Source organism: Corvus hawaiiensis, chromosome 3, assembly GCF_020740725.1.
Source record: "Corvus hawaiiensis isolate bCorHaw1 chromosome 3, bCorHaw1.pri.cur, whole genome shotgun sequence".
In the NCBI taxonomy this organism is placed as follows: Eukaryota; Metazoa; Chordata; class Aves; order Passeriformes; family Corvidae; genus Corvus; species Corvus hawaiiensis.
This window is the reverse complement of record NC_063215.1, coordinates 51,405,745-51,429,049: the sequence shown is the minus strand read 5'-3', so window position 1 is coordinate 51,429,049 and position 23,305 is coordinate 51,405,745. Positions and strand designations below refer to the sequence as shown.

General features: G+C 38.5%; 2 protein-coding genes across 3 annotated transcripts in view; one reads left to right on the top strand and one right to left on the bottom strand.

Annotated features, from left to right (window-relative positions):
• Positions 1-23,305, top strand: part of CEP85L (centrosomal protein 85 like) — a 139,768-nt gene that overhangs the window by 83,764 nt on the left and 32,699 nt on the right. The gene's annotated exons all lie outside the window — the stretch shown is intronic.
• Positions 2,641-12,630, bottom strand: PLN (phospholamban). Its single transcript, XM_048296232.1, has 4 exons — positions 12,335-12,630; positions 8,119-8,160; positions 5,983-6,059; positions 2,641-5,580 (listed from the first exon to the last, which is right to left on the bottom strand). Exon 4 carries the CDS (start codon positions 5,455-5,457, stop codon positions 5,299-5,301), a length of 159 nt encoding a protein of 52 aa, XP_048152189.1. The 5' UTR covers positions 5,458-5,580; positions 5,983-6,059; positions 8,119-8,160; positions 12,335-12,630; the 3' UTR covers positions 2,641-5,298.

Sequence of the window (23,305 nt, the reverse complement as noted above, 5' to 3'; positions counted from 1 at the left end):
ACTAGAACCAAGACAATGAGCAGAAAGTTGAGTAGCAGGTTGAGACCTCTGTTGTTGGCAAGATCCATAATGTGTATCAGTCTGCCCTCTTGTGCCTGCAGCAGACTCTTAGCTGTAGATTAGGGTTGCTCCTTCAGTACAAAGCCATGTAGGTTCACATGAATTTCATTGTGTCCACAGCTCTTTACCTGGTTTTACTTTCTGCCACTTAAGGAAAAAAGTATGCTTACAATTGCTAGTTGTTTGGGTTTTTTTCTGGAAAAGGATTCTGGATGCTCCTACAAGCCTTTTTTCTCAAATACCTTAAAAATAAAATGAAATGAAATTAAGGTTAATGATAACTTTCAATCCAGTATTGAAGAATTTCTGAAGAACTAATAATTGGAGGAAGGACTTGAATTTTTTCATGGAATTTGGCACTTCATTGACTTTTTTAATGTGTGTGGTACTTTTCAGGCCTATTGAATTTTCAAAAGAATGACTGTTCTGAAGACTTTGTCTGTTTCAGTAATAGGACTGTTGAAAATTACTTCCTTCTAAAATACCTCTATAGGTACAACATGCCTCTCCCCCCCCCCCCCCCCCCTCCCCCTTTCTTATCTGGGCAAAATGTTTCTCTGTTAATAGAAGTATTTCCTACCCTTCTGGGGTTTGGCATCGTGCAGTGCAGTCGTGTTTAGCCAGCAATGTGCTGTGTAAGGTCCACTGCACTTTTGCAAACACCTTATGAAGAATCTGGATGGAACTGGCAGAGGATGCATCCTTGGTGCTTTTATAGCACATATGCAATTACTTATTTTATGTTAGCATTAATAACTTAACAATTGAGTTTTATTTATAGAAATATATATACATAAATGAAAGTAACCTATAGACCCACTCAGCCCTAACACTGCAAACAGTTGCCAAAACTTCATTTTAGTAATCAGCTACATTTTTAGGGACGATCACAAGAGGGCAGTGTTTTATAGTTTTATACTGATACAAAGATGTAACTTCTGTCATTATTTTACCTTTAAAAAAAAAGACTTATAAAGCAATCAGTCAGATATTACAGTAAATATAGGGCCTATGTTAAATAATTTAAATTACCAGGGTTCATATTGAGGTGAGTATCAATTTTTAAAGGAATACTTATAAATATGTTCTGGTTTTTTGTGTGGCTTTTTTCTCTTTTTTTCCCCCTATCATGGAGGTCAAAGCTAAAAGGACTACATTTGTTTTAAAATAAGATATCTCTGGATCTTGCAGGATTGCACAAATAATTTTCCAGTTGTATTCTGTGAGGCACTACTCATTAATAGCCATACAAATACAGGTATCTGGTCTGTAACCTATAGTGTATTAGTATGCTTCCAAATATAAACAAAAACACTCTCTAAATTAATGTGTTCAATTACTCTGCTCTAATTTTGGCAGAGAGGATATAGATAAAGTATGTTTCAGCATACTTTAAACAGTATATACATTTTTCATGATTATTGTTTTCTATGTATCCCAGAACGGATAAGGTTGGAAGGCACTACAGTCTCCCGGCTCAGACAGAATCATCCTAGAGGACATGGCACAGGATTGTGTCCAGGTGGTGTCTGAACATCTCCCTCTCCACAGCCTCTCTGGGCAACCTGTTCTAGTGCACAGTCACCTGCACAGTAAAGAAGTTCTTCCTCACATTCTTGTGGAACTTCCTGTGCATCAGTTTCTGCCCATTGCCTCTTGTCCCATTGCTTGGCACCACTGAGCAGAGCCCGGCTCCATCCTCTTGGCACCCCCCTTCAGATACTGATGGGCATTGATGATGTCCCCTCTCAGTCACTTCTTCTTGAGGCTGAACAGGCCCAGCTCTCTTGGCCTTTCCTCTTAAGAGAAATACTCCAGTGCCTTAATGATCTTTGTCATCCTCTGCTGGACCTGCTCCAGGAGCTCCATGTCTCTCTTGTACTGAGGAGCCCAGAACTGGACACAGCATTCCAGGTACAGCCTCACTGGGGCTGCGTAGAGGAGAAGGATCATCTCCCTTGACCTGCTGGGAATGCTCTTCCTAGTGCGTCCTAGGATACCACTGGCCTAGTTGTACCATTGGCCATTGGTGTAGCTGTAGCAAAACTTACAAAAAAATTCTTTGTGCTAGGTGGGTGACAAACATTTTGTGTATGGTATGTGAATAATTTTGTTTAAGGCTGTTTTACTCTTGTCTTTCCACTGAGTTCTTCGGTTCTGCTCGGAAGGGAATTTGTTGCTTAATTGATAAAGAAACATGAGTATCTGCTGCCTTCTAAAATACTTTACTGACTAGTTTTGGTCAGAGCAAAGTTTCAATTTTTAAGTGGGTTGTGTTTTCACTTAGAGAATAATATCAATTATTCAATTACTGAATCACTTATTATATCAATTTTTGCTGAGGATCTGGCTGAGGAAACACATCTTTAAAACCAGCATATTTTGGTTCCTGATTCAGCTACTTCTCAGTATAAAATTGCCATGGAAGTTGGTCACTATTGTTTTTTGGATGAAAGGTAATAGCAGATTGTTGCCTGTTTAGCTGTCTTTATTCACTATTAGCGTGTAAGATGACCTTTGGAAAAAGATTTAGGCTTGGGTGGAGTGGAACAGAGAACTGAAAACTTAATCCAAGGTACATGCTGTACATATTTGCAATTTTTATTATGGGTCATAAAAGTGGTGAACTTTTTGATTACACTTGCATAAAATTCATTGGGAATACTTACAAACTTAAAAGCTCTACCTACTGAGTGGGAATCAGGTGCGTGTAAGTGACCTGGAGATCGCAAAACAGCGAAGACTACTCTTGAAAACCAAAACAGAATAAACAGAGATGTAGAGAATTAGAAAGCTGTGTGATGACTAGATTTTTTTCACATAACTGTAATAAGTAAGTAATAGAATGGATGCTTCTTTCTAAACAGAACTGGATATATTTTATGCATTAATATTTTTCAAGCAGTCCTTTTATTAAATAAAAATACAGTAGATATTATTTTTAAAGCTTATATAAGTCTACAAAGAAGATTGTACTATGTACAAAAGGGGATTTTTTTTAAATCTCTGGGTTCAGTTGACAATTGGTGATATCGAGGATAGTAGCAGATTTTCTGATCAACAGAAGCCTAAGACAAATGAACAGTATAGGCAATATATCTGCATTGCTGTAAAATTGCATAGGGCTTCCAGTTTATTGATAATTTGGCTTTATTCTTGTTTGGTTATTGTTTTAAAATAAGTTACGGGTTTTCAGGTACATAGGAGGAGGGTGGAGGGTTTGTTTATATTGAGCTATGTTTTTTAGCAATGCTTTACTCTGACTCCTTTTTATTATTGGCTTGTGAAACCTATAATCCAAACATGTCCTCAGAATATAAAAGCTGATGCTTTACTCTTAACACTTTTTTCTTCAGCAAATGTTCAGTACTGTTCAAAACTGTTGTCTATTTCCAGTTGAAGTCTCTTGAAACACATCCAAAGCAAGCTGAAGCTAGAAACTCTATCCATCACAAAAATACAGATTTGAGAAAACAAGAAAATGAAGTAGGATTAAAAGGGGAAATACGCTTGCTAAAATCTCATGTGTTTGTGAGAGTGGTCAGAATGTATGAAATGGAAATTGAGATTTACACTGACAGTTCAAATCAGTAATGCTCATATACTATCTTGCAAGTGTGGGGATGTGTTGCCAGTCTCACCAGTGCTTGCCCTAATCGTCATGCAGTAACTATCCTAATTTCCCCTAGCTGTTAACCTTATTTCGGAGTCTGGTCTCAACATACCTACTCACCAGATAGGAAATTCATCACCACTGGATTTGCTTGCATTTCAATGAATACAGAATTCTTTCAAAGATTTCTTCCCTTCCTACTCAGCTGTTCATTGTCAACTTCTACTGATGAAATACTAAGTCTTAAAAGCAGAGTACAAGATAAGCTTGTTTTGATTTTCTGTATTCGTCAGTAAGAATGTTTACATAGAATGGAATAGAAGGCTATCTCTTTTAAAAATGGATGTCTGTCTGACCTTGGTCTGTTGATTCTTGAGCTTTCTTTAAATTTGAAAAGTGTATCAAATTTCTAGGAATTTTACTTGTAATAGGGTTGGAAGTTTTCTCCTCAGTCTTGTTACTCACAATTGCTGGAGTAGAAGTGTCGTCTTTTATGTATATAGCCTATGGTTTACGTGTTGGAAAGATGTTTCTGCAGTGGTTTCCCCTCCTGTGCATCATTCTTTATAACTTACTTTTTTATCTGTCATTTATTTTAGGAAGCTACTTGCATGTTCTCTAGCAGGAATTTGCAGCGGAAGGTGGAGATGTTACTTGTATTTGTATGGATGCACTTCAGTCACAGCAGTAATAGTGATCTAGGCTTTTCTCTTTGCCACATTAGATATAAGTCACCTCATGTGACATTGGCATATTCCAAGGTTTTTGTCGTTTTAAACTAAGGAAATTATTACATAAATTAGAACAGGCCTTAATTAAGTTGTCTAAAGGCAAATATTAAGAACTCTGAGAATCCAAGTTGTGCCAGTTGTCATGTCAGTTAAATGACTGTGGAAAACAGAATTTTTGATATCAGTTACAGTAGTGTCAATTTTTTTCTGCAAAACATAATGAAAAATCTTTCCAGATGTCACATATATAAGATCCCTTAAATAGGGAGAAAAACATATGAAATAGTTTTTCTTTCTGGATTAGAAGAGATTTTTGGTTTATTTTCATATTCCTTTGAAAAACACTTAAACAATTTGAATGCCTTCAGGTGATAATGCGGAAATGCAGCACCTTGAACTAAGCAGAGCAGAAATTTTCCCAAGATGTGTTGAGGGCCGTGTACCTGTAAGCTCCTCTTTGAGCAGGAATGGTCCAAATTTGGAACCCTTCCAAGCGCTTAAAAATTTTTAGAGAAGCCTGAAAACACTTAGGCCCCCAAAAAGTGGTGGTGCTGTTTATCTAACTAAAACACTGAATTTACCAGCTGCTGGCTGTTACTGATGGGAGCAGATAATCTGATTTGCCCATACTTTACCCCACGCTCTTGATTGAGACTGACAAATTGAGTCATGCACAGCTTTGTAACTACAGGCTCTAAACACTGTTCTGCACAGAAAACGTGGCTTTAATACATGTAGCAGGCAGTAAGATAGCAGGGCACCGGTTGGCACACCCTCTAGTCCAAGTGCTAGCCCCTGTCACATGAGGATCCTTGCACTGGGAGTTGCAGGTGTAGGTCTCTCTTCCCCCTGGGGTGACTTTCCTAGAGGACAGTGCAGAGAAGCGCTGGAACTTCAGATAAGCATCACAATGATACAGATCAGCAAGAGGCAAATTAAAATCAGGCAGAAATTCACAAAGAGCTCTTGGAGCCTTTGTCGTGCTTGTGGGTTGACCTCAATAGTTGAGGCTCTCCTCAGAGCAGAGCGGGTTATGTGTTGAACCTTCTCCATGGCAACAAGAAAGCAGAGGGGACAAATCAGAGGTTTTAGGAGTGCAGGAAAGAAGAGCAGTGGTCAGGAGCAGTGCGAAGTGCCTAATATCTTCTCTTTTTGTTTTAGACAGCCTTTGCGGAGCTGGAAAGCAGGAAAGCAGAGAATTAGAAGTGCAGAAGTGTTTTTACAAGTGCAAATGGAGATTGTTTTACAGTTCTAAAAAGTCTGAAACAAATAGATTGCCTTTACAGTGTTTTTAGGTAAAAACAGGATTTTAAAAATTTGGGGTTTTAAGTTTAGATTTGTGCTGTATTGTGCTTCTCCTGAAGGCTACTGAGCACCTGCTTCTTAGCAGTGTTGAGTAACTGTACTGTGGAAATTGTGGGTATCTGGGTTTTGCCCAGATTATTGCATTAGATCCTAAACTCTCTATCTCACACAGTCTATGAAAAGGCCATGGCTGATTGCCGTCCCACACACACCCCTCTGCTTTATTTGTTCATGCACACGTGAAAGCTTGATGATAAGAGTAAGGTCACAGACCTTTCAGTCAGGAGATATGGATAGTCCTGCTGGCTGGTCCTGACAGGGCAGATAATCTGATTTACCAGTACCTTTTTCTGGAAGGGAGGAAAAGAAATCTTGTTGAAATACATCCATTCAAAGTAAAAGTTCTGTATGGTGGGCAATTAAAAGCTGTTGCATCACTGCTGTAGGGAATTTTAGTAGCATAGTTCTCAACAGACAAGACAGAGTGAGGGCTAAATCTTTTTTTATGCATGTAGGACAATGTGTTACAAATGTGGGTGCAAAGGCAGAGGACTGCTATGAGGAACAAAACAAAGAATTTACACAACTTTTTCTCTTAAGTGAGTGTTACATTTAAAGTGCATTTTCCTCTTCTTTAATGGCAGATGGAAGGACCGGGTATCAGTTGTTTTAAAACTCCAAGTAAGTAGTTGCATTGTAAAACCCTTCTGTACCCTTCCGTGGCAAGAAGCTAGCTTTGTTATATGCTTGTTTAGCTCATGGTGAGTTGGATTCTGAATGTAGGTGGTGTCACAATGTGAAAACTTGGTTTTTAAAATAATGCTGATATATGCATCTGTCAAACTTTGTTCCTAAAGCTGCGCTTGCCCCTAAGTGTTTTATGAATTTACGTTGTGTTCGTATTTTTCACAGAAGGCCTCTCCTTGTCACCGCTTTAGTTTTTTTGCTTTGCAATCAGTGAAATTATGTATGCAACATAAGGGAAAATAATTGCTTAGATGTCTGCTGCCCAAATTACATGATGATCCTGACTGAATCAGAGATACTTTGTTACCTATGAATTTGTCTTTATATGTGGCTAAAATCTAAAAACCTTACAAGGAAACAAAAGTGTCTTTCAGGCTCTTCCTTTTTTAATCCCTCCATATTGGGCTGTAGAGTCAAATGGTACTGTATGAACAGAATACATGTGTTTTCAGTGGCAGTGGTGGTATTTAAGAGAGACTTTCAAAAGCAATCAGATTGCACATGGTTATTTTAATACCTTTAGAGGATTCCATGTGATGACATCTCCTTCTAAAACTGAACTTCAGATTTTGTTATGATCTTTTGAGCTGTAGTTGATCTTAACTTCATTGCGAACAAAACATACACCAGGAATGTACTCTTGTAGTGACTATAATTTTTCATCTTTGTTTGACTTTTTGCTGTACCTGTTTTCATCTATTTAAGCAGTTAAAGTGCTTGCCAAGTATATCCTGCTTAGCTCTTTGCTGGTCACAGTCTATCCCAAGTGCTGTAAAAGCAAGACATGCACAGGAATTCTCAAGTCTCTTGGCCGAATTCACATTCATTCTCCCAGGCCAGTACAGGCTGGAGAGCATTAGACTGTTTATCTTCTTGCAGACATGTCCTGGTAGATGAACCACTAATGGATTTACACGGATAGAGGAGAGTTCCTGTAACCAGCTTGTGTGACAGACACTGCCCAGAGAACAGCATTTCCTGCGGGTGACTTCATCACAGCATCTTATGGCATTTTTTCAATGCCAGGTGTGTGCAACTCTCGGTCTTTGAGCTGTGTGTGACCTGCTGCAGCAACATTTATCTTTCCTGATTGGTATTTTTCCTTGGGGTCCAAAGAAGGATTGGAACAGCATTGATGTGTACCTGTGTACATGCACAATAAATGTACATTCCATTTCATGTGCACTGCATTAGGTGTAACTGCAGTGGTGCTGGCACCTGCACTGCTGTGTTGCTGCATATGTTTCACTTGCATGACTCAAGGGGCAAGGCCCTGGGGCTCTGAAGTGCTTCCATAAAAAGCAGTATTAGCTGGTTGGGCATCACAGATGCAAGATCAAAATAGGTATTTGGACATAGGTGACCAGACAGCTGATACAAAGGGATCTTAAAAAATGGAACGTAGCGTAAGTTAAAATCTGTATACCTATTACAGCTAGAAAAAGCTGTAGAGAAGGAAGGAAGGACAAAATAGACTAATTTGAGTTTCTTGATTTAATAGTTTATATGTTTTTGGAAGTTTTTGAAACATCTATGTGTTGTTTAACTTAATGCGCCTATCTGTGTGGTAAGTTTTTTTGTAAGCAAGGGAAGCCAATTCTGTGTCTGTATTTCAACAAGTTTATCTTTACAAGTGCTCAAGTTCAACTAATAAACACATACCTTGCTTATTAATCCTCCATGGCTCTGTCACCCACCTAAAGTCTGCAGAAAGAGAAACAGATTCAGTAACACAGCTGCATATGGGTGGCTATCAAGGTCAAAATGGACAGCTTGGAAAATAATTACACAGGAACAAAGACTGATCATTGTCACAAATAGTAGCTGCTCTCTGCTGTTCAATCCCCCGTGTTTTAGGCCAATATAAAGAAGAGTTGTGCATATGCACACACCACTTCTTGAAGCAAAAGTGCAGCAAAAGGGCAAGTTATATTTGATATTTTAGAAGTCACAAATGTTACTTGTGCGACAAGGCTGAGCATCACACAAGAGGAGCAGTTGGCTGCATTGCTGTGCAGTTGTGTTTTATCAGTGCTGTTAATGCATGTGCAAGGCTTGTCTTAGGCACAGAGTGAATCTGCAGGAAGAGGTCTGGTGGCTGACCCTGTATGTTACTATGTAGGGAATTCCCTATACCTCATACTTTAGAATGAGTCACTGATCACAGTTATTGCTTCCCACTTCACTGACATGTGACTGTTTCCCTGATTTGTATTAGGTTATTTTTATCTCTGTTCCTGGGTGCCCTTCACAATGAGAGGGGGTATGTGACCAGAGTGAGAACTGTGGGCCACGCTCATTCCTGGTGCAACTGCGTTATCCTTTGAAGTCACACAGGATAAATTTGGCTCCCTTGGAAATGCCACAGCCTGTTTCCTGTCATATGTTCACTAAATGCAGCAGTGATATCAGTGGAATAGAAGAGGTCTGACTTATTTGAATTCTTGCAGTTCCACATGACCAAGTGAAGCCCTGAGGAACACTGTTAAAAAGTTATGTTGCATAAGTCTATTGCATAGATATTTACAATGACATGTCCCAAAACCCCAGTAATTCACTTTTATCCATTGAAAAGACATCTTACTAACCATAAACATACTGATGGAAAAAGTACTATAAAGTTATGTTGATTGAAGATTTAGACACTGACTTGTGGCATATAATGTCATTTTTCAATCGTAGGGAGAAAACATTTCCTTGGAATGGGGAAAGAAGCAACAGTTCAGCTCATAGTTTGATAGGTGCTGGTAACAGGAAAGCAAACTCACGTCTGTTTTGTACTGAAGTGTCATCTGTGTTTCAGAGAGCATAGGGGAAGGCTCACACTTGAGATGCTTTTTTCCCCTCCCCCTCTTACAAATTGTTTATACAGTCTTCGTTCTGAGTAGCTTTGATGTTCTTAGTGTTCCAAGAAGCAAGACCAACAGTAAGAACCTCTACTTGTATTTCAAGTCCATGAGAATGTGAATGGTGTAGGTAGTAACAAGGAATTACATTGGTCAATAGCTGAACACACCAGTCATTTTGTGTTTTGGAATTTATCCATATATCTTGTGGATAACTGGGACTTCTATGTGTGCTGGTCCATTAGAGTAGCCTGGGAGCTAGTGCTTTGGGCTAGTTTTAAAGTTGGTTAAATTCCCTGCAGCTGCTGCAGGACCACGCAGTGGGATCTTGGGCAGGTGCTTTGGTCTCCATACTCATGGGCTCCCCTCATCAAAATAAGACATAAAATAACTGTATACCATTACCAGTCTGTTGGTGTGATTTGCCTTTTACGCAGTAAATTTATTCTGGGAAATGAACTCCATACTCTGCTGCCTTCACTGAGTACCTAACAAGTTGTTTTCATGCTGAGTTTTAGCTTTGGTTGTTCATAATGTCCCTTTAACAGGGAATGGTCTAAGTGCAGTCTGAATTAAAGTAAAAATTGAAATACATCTAGCATGTATAAAAGGTAGAAGGAGAAGGGGATGTTCCAAATTTTTTTTACCTTCTAGCAGCTCAGGAAACAATGACGTGGCATTGATTGAGAAGGATAAAATAAATAAATTCAACTTCCGAGAAGTTACTTGATGCCAGGAAAGTCTTGTTAAGGCTTTTTTCAATCTCCAGAAACCAAAAGCAATTTTCAGTTCTAACGTGTCTTGTAGTTTTAGGGAACAGAACTTTACTTCCCTGCGGGATTTTTTATTTCTCCACCTGGGGTACTTTTCTATTCCTAAATCAAATTATTCTTAAAGCAAATAAAAAGTTGCTTTTGTAGTTCTGTGGATGTATCCCATACATTTTTGTTTGATGATGGTCTAAAAAAGTAGTGACAATCACCTGTACGCTACCAGTTACAAACTGATTTCAGTGAGTTTCCTGCTGTATGATGGAGGCACTATATTCCTAACTTCCTCAGAGGATGAGAAATAAATGCAGCTTTTAAAAATAGAAATGTGGTATATACATAAATCTTAATCTCTCTTAAATACAAATAAAAATAGCATCGTCATCTTGACAAATAAGTAGCAAAAAAAGAACAAGAAAGAAAAGTGTCTGCTGTAAATTAAATGCCTAATTTCACATTGATTTGTAATACTTATCACCTGCCCTGTAGCACATGCTTCTGTCATGACTGTAGGTTCTTGTTTTTCAGGGTTTGGATGTCTGTGACATGGGATGTTATAAGTGTGAAATTCTAAAATTTAATTTAACAGCTGAGCCACTCTCTCATCTACATTAAATTACTGAACTCTGACAGGATAAAATTGAGATGATGGGGCAGCTAACCTGCTGTAGCCATGGGATGCATTCCAGCTGAAGAGCTGCCTACAGCAGTTAAGTGTCTGTGTCTATGTTTAATCTATGAGTGTATGCATAAAGTCTGTATCTTTAAAGATCTGTATATGCAATATTTGTGGTAGAAGAGAAAGATTCTCTGGGTGGTACAATAAACCTTAACGCTTCTCTTCACTTGAAAATACATTTTATGTATAACTTCAGCCTTGAAAAAAAATCTGTCTTGAAATCTTCTTGCACCTTGTAGGCACTGGGAGCTCTGAAGTGCTGCTTCTGCCTACTGAAACCAGCTTCTAGAGAGCTCTGTAACAGATTGTTTGCCTTAGGAGTAACAGCATGTCCAGACATTTCTATCACTTGAATATTCAAAACTGGCGCAGAACTGCTGAGCACAAAACCAAGCACCTGCATGTATCTTTGCCTGATGCCTACCAGTCACTAATAGGAAAAGGAATTAGGTGTATCTCTTCACTAACAGGGAAAACACACCTCACAAAATTAAAGTCTATATTAAGTTTGTCTCTTCTATAACCAGAACCATATAGATGTGAGTAGTAAGGTGTGAATTGATGAAAGGGGGGAATGTGATTGGAAAGAGCATAAGTACCTTAGAGACATACATATTAATGAATCATATTTCTTTTAAAAATATTTGTAAATGTAAATATTAAATGTTCTCTATGTGACATATTTCTGTGTGAGATGCACTTTTTTGTCAGTGATTTTAAAGCTGGGATTGTATTTCATTGTACAACACATCTGTGCTTCCCTTAGAAATAAATGGGTTATTTTCTGCATTTGAAACTCAGTTCATGATGTTACAAGTCCTAGCTAAATTATTTATCTGTTATTAGAAGCAATCTAGGATAAGTGTGTTAGTTACAATGAACAACAGGAGAAAATAAACTTTTAATGGATGTCAAAGCAAAAATATTACGTGGATTCTGTAGCTTGAACTGCACTTAGAGTAACATGGTATAATTTTAGTTGTAGTGCTACTATAAATCACTTAAATTTTTAAATTAAGGGTAATTTTTCATCATACAGCAAAAAAAAGGTTTGCTCTCTCAATGTGTTAGATCAGAAAAATGTTTTTCCGAGTTAATGGTGGAAGGGCTTCTTTACCCTTGCTGGACTGTGAATAGGCAGCTTTGGGAAAAGAAAAGCCTCTACAAAACTTTTAAGTGAATTATTCTCTTTGTAGATTTTGGATTAAAAACCAAAAACCAAACAGACAAAAGAAAAAACAATCAAAAGGTATTAAATTTAAAAGGAAAGACAAAGGTGTGAGAAACATGATGAAACCTTCTCACCTTCTTGTGTAATACCACCTGTATAAATCATCTACCCAAGGACAGCCGGTGTCTCATGAACATGTAGGAAATTCTGTTGCCTTTAGTGTTGCTGAAAGACTCCCCCCACACAGCAGTACATTTTTGACTTAGAGCTGTAATGCCTACATTTTCATATTTTTGATAAACAGTTAAAACCAGCTGTTAGTTTGAGTAGAGGAGTTTTTTGTAGAAAAGTACAGCTACAGCATGCCTTCCTGCAAGAATTAAAAGCATTACACAGAAGAGAGGTTCCTTACCCCAGGTGTGACTTAGTGAAGCGCAGAGGAGCTTGCTCCGGGCTGTGGGACGTGCTTGTAGATCTCTGGCAACTTGTCCGAGTCTGTGACCAAGTTGTGGAAACAATTGAAGTAGGTTGAGGGGAAAAAATAACAAAAGTCTCAGAGGCAGGACTCATGGTGTCACTCAGCAGCTCACGAGTTGATTGGTCCCATGTGCCTTCTGACACAGGCAGTGGCTCCTCTAAACTTGTTCCTAGCAGCACCTTTCCTTTTGTGAAAGGATCTGAGTGCCAGGGAGATCACCTGCTCAACCACAGGATGAGGGAATCTGGCAAGTGGCATGCTTCAGTGGGGTAGTGAAGGGAGCTGCTTGCTGACTCCCTGCCTTTTTTTAAACAGGAACTTAAATGGGAACTTATTCAGGCAGCTGCTTTGGATGTGTCACTTTTGCTACAGCAATGTTTCTTCGTCGTAAAAAAACCCAAATAGCGAGGGCTGTCATATTTCTTGTGGGTGTTTGACTTGGAATGATTTTCTTTTGTACAAGGTATTTTTAAAACTACACTTTCAATATATATGGTTTTGATAATTCTGTTACACAGCTGGTATTCAGTTTATAGTGTATGATGAGTGCTTTCCAATATCATCTTTCTTCTCAGTGCTTAAACTGAAATAAATTTTCTGTATTTCAAGTCTCTCCCAACCTTTAATATGTGGGTTAGAGGATTTTTTTTTTCCCAAATAAGATCTGGCATATATAAGTTCATCTCTGAAATTTATCATTACGATATATTTTGAAGTATTTATCTTTCATTTGAAACACAATTCCACATTTTTTCTTCCCCTCCCACTTTTTGTGGCTGGAAACTATTTAAGTGAATTTTTTGAGAACGCTTTCTCTTTGTTTGGATAAGAGTAGCAGCTTGATGCTACTTTACAGGTTATCTTATGTATACTCTCCTGTGTTGAGAAATGACAACATAGTGCATATACAGAGTAGGTTCTGTGCATCCAGGAAGTGAAGGATTTACTGGATGTGAAAGGATTAAGCTGTCAAGTGTACGAGCATCCAGCATCAGGCTTTCTGTGTGGATGCAACTGACAGCATGTGCTTTTTCCTGATTTGGAAATTGCAAGCAGAAATACAGAAGCTCAGCCTAACTGAACACTTATGTGTGATTCAGTTTTGACAATAATTGTTTAGCATAGATGAGTGCTTGGCTTTAAGCAGGACCCCAGACAGGGAGAGTTTTTTGGCTTAGTTTGGTTTTTTTTTTCCCTGGAAGCCCTGCTGTGGTACATCGTTCAAACCAGAGACAGAAGGGCGTTGGTGGTGATGCACCACCCTGTTTCAAATGGAGCTCTATTTTTATTTTTGTGAGTACAGTTTAGCTCTTTTGCAAATTGGTTATATCATAGTTGAAGTTAGCAACTTGGTTTTAGTATAATAAATCTGCCTGCTTTCAGTTGTCCTTTAATATCAAACCCAGGAAGTCTGGGGTCACATATTTCAGTTGAAAGTTAATTGAATATCTTCACAGTGAGGAGTGATGGTTCTTTACTGGTGTAAAGTGTTTCATAATTTACTTATAATGGCATTATTAACATTATAAATCTCTCACAGTCAAGCAAACTATTTGGCTTTTTTATGAGGGATGTTTCATGTTTTTATTGCATGCTGTCAGCCAAGAAAAGTGCTAGTATTGGATCGTTTGCTTTTTCTAAGATGTACTATGAAACTTGTACCATTGAAATTCACCCTCTGTATTTTGTTATGAAGTCCAACACCCAGCACTGCAGCAGCTGCAATGCCGTTCCACCCTTTTACCAAACTGATGTAGAATTATCATGTTATTTAGTTACACTACCCCAAATTTTTGGCTCTTTTTGTTAATGAATTGGAGCTTTTTAGAAATGAGATACATTAAAAGAATTTGGTTTTGTGTGTGAGCTGCTGACACAGTCATAGCTTGGTCTCCATTTTAAAGACTGATACTTTAATGTACAAATTAAGGCACTGAAAAAATACTAGGCTCTCATCAGCAATATAATACACATCTTCTCTAAATGTCTAACTCTGATAAGAATTTTAAGATGGAAAATGTATTTGCCAAATAGCAATAACATGTACAAGTTCAGACCCCATGAGGGTTGTAGATCTTGTATTGATGTTGGTTCTCTGAAAACACGCTTGTTTAGGAACAGTCTCTTGAGAACATTTTTGTAGTTCAGGTTAGTATCATTCCCTTGTGTAACTCATGGAGGTTTTGGTGTGATTCTGAGGCAGATGCCAAAGTACTGCTTATGGGACATGTCAAGTCTGACAAGTACAGACACAATATATGAGCACGTCATTGTGCTGTTTTCATTCACTCCTGGGTGAACAGGTCCAGACACCCGTGGATATCAGAAAGGAAAGGCTTTAAAAAAGGAATCTGTTCTGGAGGTTTTGGTCTGCTGCATTTTGTTCTGGGGAACAAAAATGTGCAGCTGTTGCCTGCTTGACCTTAAATGGAGATGATCTGGGCTTTCTCCAGGGGGATTAGGAATCTACCACTAGAACATGTTTCTTCTCAGAAATTATTTAGAGATCTGGTTGATGTTTGGGATAACGTCTAAAAAGAGACGTGCTGTACTTCAGCATACCAGCTGCTATATTTAAATAATAATCGTAAGACTTCTATTCACATTGGTAATAATTTCCTGGATTATTTTTGCCTTTCTTGTGCTAGTTTTCAAAATTTGAGCTGTAGACACTGGCCACCTCTATAATCTGTAAAGAGTTTGAGGTGTCACTGTCTGGTCCACTGATAATCATGACTCTACATAGAAATGGGCTGCGACCCAAGTCCAATTATTTATAATATACAAGTAAAGAAATTCAACAGTAAGTCTGAGTAGTCTGGTTAGTGAGTTGTTTCATGACTCTGCTGCTGTTTTCTCTCACACTGCAAAAGTACCTCTGTGATCTCACGTGGCAGAGGTTCTTGTGTTGCACATTTGGTTTAACAGTAACGCAAAACAGAGAGAAGGAAGAAGTGAATGCTCCCACAGATGTGCACTAGTTTGTGTGTATGTGGGACGGAGTAGCAGATGTTGGTATTGAAGCTGAACTCTAAAATAAGATCTTTCCTTTTTGTAAGCAGTAGTTTTCTGGCCTGATTCTGCGATGGGTAATTGCTTGTAGCCATCCAGATCTCAGCAAATATGGCTTACAGGACCCTTTTTCCTGTTCTCTAAGAGAAAGGACCCAGCTAATGTATCCTTCCCCTTTGTGCTGCAAGCCTAATACAGCCTAAAGGGAAATGTGAGTTTTTCCTTCCTTCGAAAGTGCAGGAAAATCAACATTTTCAGTGCTGATGTGAATAGCATTCCAGAATCACACCAGATAAGGCAACAGCCTCATCAATTCAGAGATAATAGGTTTTTTTAATGCATTTGAGGTTTTTTACTTGAATTTGATAGACTTACGGCCCTTTTGCTTGTATGTTTTACCTGATGCCTCCTTTAATGATTATCGGACTTCAGTGAATCTCACATCTGTAATCTCAGTATCTTCTGGATTTATGTGGAGGAAGTTGCCTTTCTGAGACTGCAGATGCTCCTGCTTTTCTATAGTGAGACTTACAGTCTTTATTAGTGTTACAGGAAAGAGCTCTGCTGAGAAATCTAGGCTTTGCATCATGTTATTCTCCTCTGGGACAAGATGTATTTACATTTCCTAACCATTGGATAGACATTAAATTAGTTCGATCTTCATGGTTTTTTTCATCTCTACAAACAAGATGAAATTACTTTTTGAGGCTGCAGCTTTTAAAGCATACCGTTGCAAAGTGATGTAAAAAAAAGTACAAAATAAATCATTAGAAAACTATACAACTTAGTCTGAAACATTTCTCTTTTTGGGAGTGGTGAAGGCTCTGGTAGTCGTCTGATTTTTTACTGACCAAAGACATTTTTTGGAAAGGTCATCTTGAATGTTTTTGTTTCAGTTGCTGTTACTGGCATGAACCTTAAACCATTAAAGTAAATCACAGTGTGCAGAAGTGTGTCACGCCTGTTTATTGTCTTTGGTGCTTTGACCCAGTGTTAGAAGCGAAGGGAAACAAAAAGTTTTGCCTGGCTCTTGCTCTGAAAGTTGACTGTGTCCTTCCTCTTCCTATACCACCTTAGGAAGCACTTATTTCACATGGAGACAATACTATTAGCACAGACTTGACCCATGTAGATGTTTGTTTTGCAACAAAATATTGACAACACAAAAACCTCTGTTCTTGTAAGTACTTGGTGGCTTTCACAGCAATGAAGTGTACCTTTTCACTAGGTTAATGAAGGTCATATAATTTACTAGTAGCAGGTATCTGCAGTGATGCCAAGTGTCTTCAAAATAGCAACATGAGACAGGATAGGAAATTCAGTGATCTTCATTACAGTGAAGGATCTTCATTTCTGTGAAACGCCTGGGAAAACTGTGTTTTAGTGCTTATTGGTAAGGCTGAACAATGTGCTTTAGGTGGTGTGCCGAGATCCTTATACCTAAGAAACTGTGTTGAGTGTCTTTCAGATAAACTGTTCTGGGAAGCACAGAGATTAGTTGTGTTATTTGACATGTTGTGAGTGATAGATGAACAGCGGGACAAAGGCACATGAAGGAGAGATAAAGTTGGAAGACCGTGTTTCAGTTGCCAAGTGGTGGTGCTGGATTATCTCCACTTGAAAGGGTAACTTCAGAACTGAGGAGAAATGATTGGGCTTTAGCTTTTGCTGCTACCTGTTTTCAGCTGAAAGTTGTCCTAACAGAAATGCATAAATATTACCCAAACGATGAATGCTTTGGCAGCATTAAGAAGCTGAAGGATTCGCTTGTGCAGAGTATTGCAGTGATCACCCTCAGGTAGTGTGGAGGGGCAGCAAGTAGACCAGTGGCCTCCACATCTTGCCTCACTGGGATCTTCATTCAGATCAACATGGAAATGGCATTAAATCAACCTTTTAAAGAGTTTTCAGGCTGATTTTCAGGTGTCCCTGCTTTGAGAAGTGGGAACCAGAAACACCTTTCTTTCTCTTGCTTGGTGTTACATTCTGGTGTTACAGAATGGTGTGTGTCTTTTCTTCGTTTCTTCTGTCCGTTGCTCTGCAGTTTAGTTTTTTTTTCCCCTTCCCTCTACGGAGTGACTATAAATAAGACTAGCACAATTCCCATGGTGAACAGCTATCTGTTGCTTCATATCTTTGTTTCATGCAATTCATAGCTAAAACACTAAGGGTTTTTTTTACTTCTTCAGAAATCACTGAAGTCTATTTAAGAAGCAGAATGTCTTTTCTCTGTTTGGAAGTGGAGTGCTGATTCAAAATTACTTTTGCAGGAAAAAAGCATTCAGCAAAAAAGCACCCCAGAAAATTAAGATCCTGAATTTCATTACCTGAGAATTTGAGGTACAAAACTTCGTATTTTTCTTTATTCTGTTGCAGAATGTACCAAATAAAAACATGGGTCCACTCCTTGGTTCAGACTAGCTCTGAATAGCAAGAAGAGATTTCCTGGTCTTGCAGATATTTTCTGACTGTGTATTTTGTTTCAGGCAGCTGCTTCCTCATGGAAGTTCTGCTGTAAGTCACTGGAGCATGGAAGCTTTGTCAAGTGTGGTCTCACAGATTGTTTTGGCTGTAGCTGCCTGACCACTGAGGTCATGTGGAGAGCTTTTGTCCTGCTTTTATGACTTTGTTCTTACAAAAGAAACTATTTGCTTTCCTCTTTTTGTGGCCTTTATTGAAAATGAATTGGTTCTATGATTTTGAAATACAGTCCTCTGTATCAATTGGTTATGTGAGTACTTGGTATAACATTATCGTTGACATCTCTTGAATTAGAAAATGAAAACAAAGGTAGTTCATTCTGAAACATGAATTTTCCCACCTTCTAAATGAGCCTACTTCAATCAACACATTTTGTTTTCTTTAGGTAGAGATAGTCTCATTTGTGTCTGTTAAAACCAGTATTTGGTTTACAAAATGGTTTCCACACTAGAGAATCTACTGTGTTTTGGTGCTCTTTGAAGAGACATGGACAAATTGTCTTTGTTCTTGTCTCAATTTCCTCTCTGTAGAATGAGAATAATAAGTCTAGTTTCTTTTTAAGAAACTTGGAGACCTACAGGTGACCTACAGGTACAAGTACTAATTGCTAGTCTTGAAAGTGATACTTATTTTTTTTTAGTGTGAACTTCTAGCCTTTCTGCTTATATAAAGAAGGTGCTAGGGCTCCCCATGAGTTTATCTTGCAAGGAAGGAAAACACCTTCACACACTGACACGGATGTTTGGATGCACCCTTACATCATACTGCTGCTTTTGCTAGAGACAAGTGTGTTTCAAGTACCCCTCATAAACTCAAGTGGAAAAGGTTCAATCTGGATTGAAGCCAAACAGTTCAAATATCTGTCGCTTACTTCACACACGAATTATGGGACTACCTTCCATGGTTGTGTGGTTCCTGGTTTCACACACAGTCCAGTGTTACATTGGCAACATTTCTTCTGTTTATCAGTGATGCAGAAGTTTCAGGCTAGGATTTTCAAATGTCTGACTTCTGAGATTCCAGGGCCTGATTTGTCAGAGGTGCAGAGCCTCTGTAAATGCATCTGAAATTGAGACAGTCATGCAAGTACATGGTGTCTCCTTGTGAGCCTTAAAAAAAAAAAAAAAACAAAACAAAAAAAACAGGTTTTTTTTTTTATTTTTCAAAATTCTGGGGCAAGTGACTGAAATATTTATGTGATGATATATCATATATGTGATGCTGTACAGGGATGGTGGTAAAATCCCTGCTTGAAGCAATTTAATCTTCACGGTAGATCCATGTGCTGTTCTGCTTGGTTTGCTGGCTGAAACAGCTAATTCCTTCTGGGAAGAATTCCTGCAGTTGGGACAGAAAACATGAGTATGGCTCTGATTTTCCCACCCATGGAAGTTTTTCAAGGTAGTCACCAATAAATGTAAACGAGTACTGTACTCAACGTTGTGCAGAGCTCTGATGTCTACAGATCTTATTAACTCTGCACGAGACTGTTTTAGTAGAGAACTCGGTTTGCTCTGCCAGTCCCTGGTAAGGCAACTTTACTAAATCCCTCACTTGCCATTGTTTATAGAGTATTCTTGTCTTTTTTGCCTTGTTTTTTAAATCTGTGTTTGTGGTAATAAGAGCTGGAGAAGAACAAAGGTGTGTGTGTGAGAGGATGTCTTTGTTACTGCTAACAATTTTGGTTTATCAGCCTAAAAGGAAGTGGAAAAGTGTATTACCTAATCATTCCTTCCCCATTAGCTATAACATGTGCAGAAGTTGCATCTGCAAAACTTGAAGTGCACGTGTTCCAGTAATTTCACTCCATTCTTTCTGCAAGTGCTCATAGAGACCAGTCCTGGATTATTGTTTTTAAATAAAATGTACTTTTCTTGAGTTTGTGGGAATACTTGGATTTGTTCTAATACAAATATTTTTAACGTTTCTGCTTTATTTTTGTGGGATTCTTTTGTTTCTTTTAAACTTTAATTTTCTTTTAAACTTCTTTTAAAGTTAATTGTGCTGAGTGTTACAGACATGGCTCATGTTTCTTGTAAAGTCATGAAAAGCTAAAGCAAATGGAACACAGGAAAGAAGAGGCTCAGTTTTCTCATTTAGGGGCCAACACCCTTCACAGAATCTAGACATCTGCCATTTGAGAAATCCAGACACTTGATAAAGAAATTGCAGAGCATCACTTTTCCCCAAATGTATGCTCCTGCTTCACATTAAATTCATAGTGGCTTCCCTCTCTTCCAATATGTTTGCATGTTTCATTAAGAAAATTTGGTGCTCTGTGCTTATAAGATTTTTCTAAGTTTCCGTTTCCAGTAGGGTAAGTGTGGGTTGTGGCTTTTTTTCTCTTATATTCACCCAGGTTGCACTCCCTTTTTGTTACTTTTTTGTTGCAGGAGGACTCCTGTTAGTTTCTGTGCAAGATTGATGGCCAGCTCTGCTCATCCTTACAAAGTTTGTGCAGGCAGGCAAAAACCAGATGCTTTTTAAATTGCTTTCTAGGTCACTTTTTACATCCACCTTAGCCATGAGCAAGCATGGTAAGTGAGCAATCAAGACTGGCACTCAGTAAACTGGTGTTTGTATGTATTAGCAATGGACATTTAATGATCAGAACTTGGTTGAGGATTTCTGAGATACTTTACGGGTCCTTCATGGTTATTTGTGACAATTATTTCTTTTTTTTAAGCTACTTCTGCCTTACGTGTACAGTTCATGATTTTTTGTAGTGAATAACATGTCCTGTATTTATGCAGCGTGTAAAACAGTGGTCTTTTTGAATAACTGTAGTCACTTTTTGGTCATGCTGCTTTTCAGGACAGAGTAAGAAACAAAAAGAAATAATGAATTTAACAGAAACTTCAACTAAAAGCTTTAAAAAAAAAAGTTGTTCTTGTGGAAACTCCCTTTCATCTCCAGATGTTTAAATTTTTTCAATAGTAAAGAGCATTTGAATTTAAATGCAGTGGGAAGATAAAATGAACACTTAATAAAACAAGTGCTTCTATACTTAGGAAAAACCCAGTCGTTATCAGTGGAAAATTCCAGGCACTGTTGCTTTTAACGTCATATTAAGTAGCACCTAGAAGTGTTTTGTGTTCAAAACATTTGCCAGAATATAAATGGAAAGGATTTATGACAAAAATAATATTGGTGTTGCATGGAGTATGAAAGAATGTTATAACAACACATAAAAGCAAACCAAGTGTGGTTGTTCAGGGGAAGATAAGCAGAGGAGGGCGTATCATATCCTGTGTGCAGCTCCGAGAGTGCCAGTGTCACCCTTCAGGAGCATAGTAACTTAGGGGGCAGAGATGAGAGTCAGGAAAGTCAGGGAGGAGTGCTGGGTGGCTGCAGCCTCCTCTAGGAGACTGCCCTTGTCTCTGCGCTAACAACATGCATCCCTAGGGATCTTGCAAAGTCTTTTCAGAGTTAATCTATTGACTTCTTTGTCGTTGGAGGCTTTTGCACAGTACCATCAGGGATGGTAAGAGGAACAAAACCTTGCCAGTTAAGCAATGACCAGAATTTCAGTTCCCTTCCCTCACTAGTCCCCTGTTATATTTCTGCTTTATTCAGGATCCCCTGCTGAATGCAGGTTCTGAACACAGAGATCTTACACGGGCACTCTCTGACTGTAGGCTAGGACTATACTGCTGGTCCTGTGTGTGCTCTCATAATTCATATAGACGACACAGAAAGGACTATTTTGAAAGGTAATAAAGTGCAGAAGACTTTTAATCTGTTATGCCATCTTGATGTGCAAGTTCCTTTTCTTGAACTGATGGCTTATCTAAACACCAGGTCTTGGCCAGCAACTTGACAATGTCATAGCAACTGCATTGTAGGGTTTTTTTCAGAAGTTTAGAAAATATTCAATCTATACACTGGTACTTTGGGAGGGTTTGGCAGTGCCTGGAGTTGAGATAATTCAGCTTGTGGTCATGTTCGTACTAATTCAGCACAAAGCTGTGCCACTGCAAAATGTGTTGTCTTGTATACTGCTTTCCTGCTTAAGAGTATGTGCCAGTGCTGGATCTCACATGGCCTTGTGCAATGAATCTGATAAGAGTCTGACTGAGATACAAATAACCTTCATGTGTGTGGGATGGAGGGAAGAGTGTAGGACTGGGGCTGTCAGGAGGGAGCTGAAAGGTATGAACATTTGAAGTGGTGAGAAGAGGCAGGAGAACAGGCCCCCTCCCTTTGATAGCAGTGTACATTTATGCCACATTTAAGTGACCACGCAGTTGCTATCAAAACCCTGTAACTATGCCATCAGTAGAAAATCTCTGCTTGTTTTCTATTTATTTAAAATTTTTTCCTCCATGGTGAATAGCTATCTGACCTTAGCCTTTGTTTTCTCCCATCTCTTGTAGTATCCCAGCAACCGTGTACTTGCTATGCTTTGCTCTTAATTCATTTGGAAGCTACTGTGCCAAGGGACCATGTCTTCCTCCCTTGTTGTGGTTATCAGACCTAACCTTGATAAAGTTCAGAAGCCTCAGCTGCAGTATAAACAATGTTGGGGAAGAAGTAAATATACAAATAACAGTGACTTGTAGGACTGTCATGTTCCTCCCAGGGTTATGAGAGTAGAATCTGTGAGGTTTGAATTAAGTGTGTTGCCCTGTGTGCAATGGGGATTTCATTTGTGAAGGAAGTTCGAAGAAACGTGCTTGTGAAAGTGTAATGACTAGAGCGAGTGCTGCTTTTAGGAGGCATGTGAATGCTATTACTGTTTATTCTTCTCCATTTTGAAAACTTTCCATTTTCTAAAAGTTTATGATGATGGTGGTGTCTGTAAATAGCATTAGTATTTTAATTTTTCATTGGAAAAGCTTTAAAAAGTCATATAACAGATGTAGCATCCATGCAGTTCAGGTCTGGCTATGTATCTTTGAGGTGATCCCTTTTAAAATGAATTTTGATTCTTGAATTTTTGTCTGTTTGGTGCCTAACTGTGATTATTCTGCTCTTGGCATAGTGTAGGCAGTGTGTCTTTAGTCACATGTATGCATAATTTAACCCTAACACTGAAAGGAAGTCCTGATGTGCAAGTAAGGACTGGCTTGCCCCTTTATTTCTAAACTTAATCCAGTGCAGATTCTAAAATTCTAAAATTCTAAAATTTGTATCTTCTCTCAGTTGTTTGTAATATGCTTTTGCTACTTTTCTCCATCTCTTTAGTTGGTTTGATGAGGTTTTTTGTTATTGTTTGCTGGTTTCTGTTTGTTTGTTTGTTTTCTCCTGATACTCTTACCCCAAATTACCATATCTCAATTTTCATTCCATCAACCTTAGTTTACATGGACTCTCAACCTAGGAAACAAGGTATTTACTGTCTGATTTCATGTCTCTTCAGCCTTCATGATATTTAGCTTTTTATCATAAATCACTCTTCCTAAGATTTTT